Consider the following 3,589-nt stretch of genomic DNA (forward strand, 5'->3'; position numbering starts at 1 on the left):
TTTCCGATCAAAACATTAAACAGGTTCTCCCCACTCAGTGACGCATCCACTGAGAAACATGATCAAAGTGCTCTAATTATTGGCGATTCTATTGTACGGAACGTGAAAATAGAGATTTGACTTGGTCGGAACAAGATGGCGATTTAACTTTTCTACATAAAATGCAACCGATGTTTTAAAATCTACAACATGATGAATAAAGAATGTGCATCATTGTGTTTTTGCTTTTTTCTGTTTTATTCAAGTCATGAAGGTGATGCAAAACTATAAAATTATGTATAACTTTCATAGTTTTATTGTACATGCAAAAAAAAAAATTCATTTAAACAAATTTGCCATTAATACAGACGCTGCATATCTATAGTTTTTGGCTGCATCCAACTCAGTAACTCGAGGCTTAAAGAACATTTTGAGTTTCCCACTCGTAATAATGACTTGTGGTGGCATTCATGTGTGTTCAACTCTTAAATACGATCTATCCGACTTGAACGCATCATCAGAAGTCTGTCCAAAATTAATTTAGGGAGGTACCTTCAGGTGCAAACACTGCCTGCGAAGTCATGGGCTGGCAGGGCAGCGAGGCAACAAGTCAGCTGCCTAGGCTTTTAGACGTAGCCTTGGATTACAAAAAACATCCAGACTGTTGTGTTATAGCAGGCTGGAGCTAAACTCTGGAAGAATTTGATCCTCCAGGAGCTGGATTGGGCACCCCTGGTATTACTATAGCACTATGTACAACAATCCATGGTAGAAATCCTACCATGGTTCATTTTTTGTACTTTTTCCTAAGTATTTTTTTTGAATTTCTGGCATAACCATAAATACTGAAAAAGAGGTGCTGCAACTGATATGACATTTCGGTAGCACTTTAGAATATGGAAAACCTATTCACTATTAACTACGACTTTTCCCTCAACAAATTCCTAATTTGCAGCTTATTAATAGTTAGTATGGTAGTTGTTAAGTTTAGGTATTGGGTATGATTAGGGCTGTAGAATAGAATAAGGCATTAATATGTGCTTAATTTGTACTAATAAATGGCTCATATTCTAGTAATATGTATGCTAATAAGCAACTAGTTAGGATACCCTAAAATAAAGTGTTACCGAAATGTCTCTTGTCCATCACACAACACACACACATGCAGCGCTCTCAGGAAATGAGTAGCAGAACTCTCTAGCCGTTTGGTCTTTAAGCAGGACAACACTGATAATCAGTTACTGAGTAACTAATAATGAAGGCTGTTCCCGTTTCTGTTCACTGGGTTTTAAGCATGTCCAGAATGCTGTTCATATTTGAACCTTTCAGTTATGGAACACAGTCTTGGCTTGCTTTACACACCCAGCAGCTTCCTTTGGTCAGACTCAGGAATGCTAGTGACAGGATTCTTGCCATATGTCTGTGTCTCACTCGTTTGCTTGGACAGTCGTGGTGACTAATTACTGCTGCTCTAATCACTGCGTTTATGCGGTTGTGTGCCTTTGCAACAGAGAAAGACATAGTTACCTTTATGTATGTTTTGACTGATTTTACATTTTGTGTATATGTGATCTCTGTCAGGTGCGTGGTTTTCCAGAGCCCCAGGTTTGCTGGTTTAGGAAAGGGAAGCTACTGATAGCAGGAGATCATTATTCAATGGAACACAGTGCTCGTGGAAGCTTTAGTCTGGTGGTCCAGGAAGTCCAGGATGACGATGGAGGACGGTACACCTGTGAAACTGTCAATGATGCTGGGAGCTGCCAGGTCACAGTGGAGATCATTGTGGAAGGTAAAGCATCACCTTGATGGGACTGAGGTTTATCTTGAGTGGGTGCTCTAGAAAGATCAGGGAAAATTATTAATGTTAGGATTGTAAAATAATCTATGACGTAGACTAAGTAATAAATAAATACAGTACAAATAAGATAACACATTTTTAGAGAATATATGTTGAATTAAGTTTATTTGTTGTACCTCACTGGAAAATATGCGTGTTAAAGGACAAAGATTAAGCTTTCTTTTTTTTTTTTCATTATGCACGTTTGCATAATGCCTACCTACTGGCTGCTTTGGCAACTGTTTTTTCTCTGTTAGGGCAAACAAACAAATAAATAAATAAACAAGCAAGCATTTTATATTCCTATACTGATATGAATAATCTCAGAGTCAGTACAGGAAATACAAATTACATCACACTGTAGCAGAAACCCTGTAAATATTACAGTGTAGAATAAACACAACTTTGCAGTGTGCCCTGCAATGCATATACTCAAAAAGTTTACATTACAGCGTATTCTGCATTTCTCATTTTACACTCTTTTTGCCTACAGTAAACATATCCACAGTCAGAGATGCAGCACATCTGTACTGATTTATAGACTAATAAACGCTTAATAAACTTTCTCTGGCATACTTCACAAAAACACAAACATATGGAGCTATTCAAGTATTTTACAACAAGCAGCAGATAATAGCAGCCATGTTTACGAAGGAAGGAGAAACAGAGAAAGAGCGGGGAATATCTGCTTTTTATGTTTCTAATGAATTCTGTGTGTTTATGGATACGTGTATACTTTATATTTAGAGTATAATGAATATCCTTTTCCATCCCACACAGGAAATGCAGGGAAAAAATACAGTCTTCCTTCCTCCAACAGAGCAGGGTGAGATACATACTGCCTGAAAAAAGGAAATCGCATGCATGAATATGAAATACACAACATACCATATCCTTTTGGTAATGAGTATACCCTGTTTAACCTTGATTGATTGATTGATTGATTGATTGATTGATTGTACTGTCATTGCTGATTTGATTTGATGATTTGCAATGATTCATGAGATAACTACCTTCACAAAAAAAGGTTTGTTTCAAAACAATTGCTTTTGTGATTAATCTCGGAGCTGGTTGGTAACAAAGAAAAAAAAAAAAACATCTGACAAATTGATAAGATGATATTCGCATATTTAATTAACATTTTGGCCTTTGCTGCAAGCCACCTGTAGATATAATTAGACCAAATTCACAAGAAACAGCATCATTAACTGTCACCGTCCCACCTGTGGGACGCTTGGCACTCTTTTTTTTGTTGTCCTTTTTCTCTATCAAATATTTTAGTAATCATCATAAATCATATATCATTTGAAAGCTTAGAAGCCCAAGATTCATCCATGCGTGAAAACATGGAAATGGTATTTTAAAATCTTTTGGCGGTCTCCTCCCCCTTAGTGGGTGGCGTCAAGTGTCATATTACAAAATGCATTACGCTCTTTTACAATCAAAACTTTTCATAATCTTGACAAGACTTTGGTCTGAGTCTCAGGATTCCATATTTGGTGGTTATTTTGAGATAGAAGTAATATTGACAGAGAAATCTACACATTTGTGACAGAAAAATGCATTCAAAAATGTAATAGAGTTTGGAAGGCACCGGTGGCTGTTTGTGGTATAACACCCTAAATAAAATCTCACAGGAACCTCAATTTTTTTCATATCAACTTCAAATTTGGAACATAACTTATTTAGACATAAGGCTTTAATTTTATACCAATTTTAGAGTAAAACCTGTTATGTAAAATATGTATTATATATAAATTAATATAGTAATAA

The 3,589-nt window shown here is 36.2% G+C and overlaps 1 protein-coding gene across 1 annotated transcript in view; it reads left to right on the forward strand.

Annotated features, from left to right (window-relative positions):
- The window catches only part of LOC107657357 (myosin light chain kinase, smooth muscle-like), a 43,021-nt gene that overhangs the window by 38,320 nt on the left and 1,112 nt on the right, over window positions 1–3,589 (forward strand). The window contains exons 3-4 of the mRNA XM_016445399.1: window positions 1,561–1,768; window positions 2,597–2,642. Coding sequence (XP_016300885.1) covers window positions 1,561–1,768; window positions 2,597–2,642 — 254 coding nt within the window. The remainder of the gene's footprint in view (window positions 1–1,560; window positions 1,769–2,596; window positions 2,643–3,589) is intronic.

Source organism: Sinocyclocheilus anshuiensis, unplaced genomic scaffold (assembly GCF_001515605.1).
Source record: "Sinocyclocheilus anshuiensis isolate Anshui unplaced genomic scaffold, SAMN03320099.WGS_v1.1 scaffold355, whole genome shotgun sequence".
NCBI lineage: Eukaryota > Metazoa > Chordata > Actinopteri > Cypriniformes > Cyprinidae > Sinocyclocheilus > Sinocyclocheilus anshuiensis.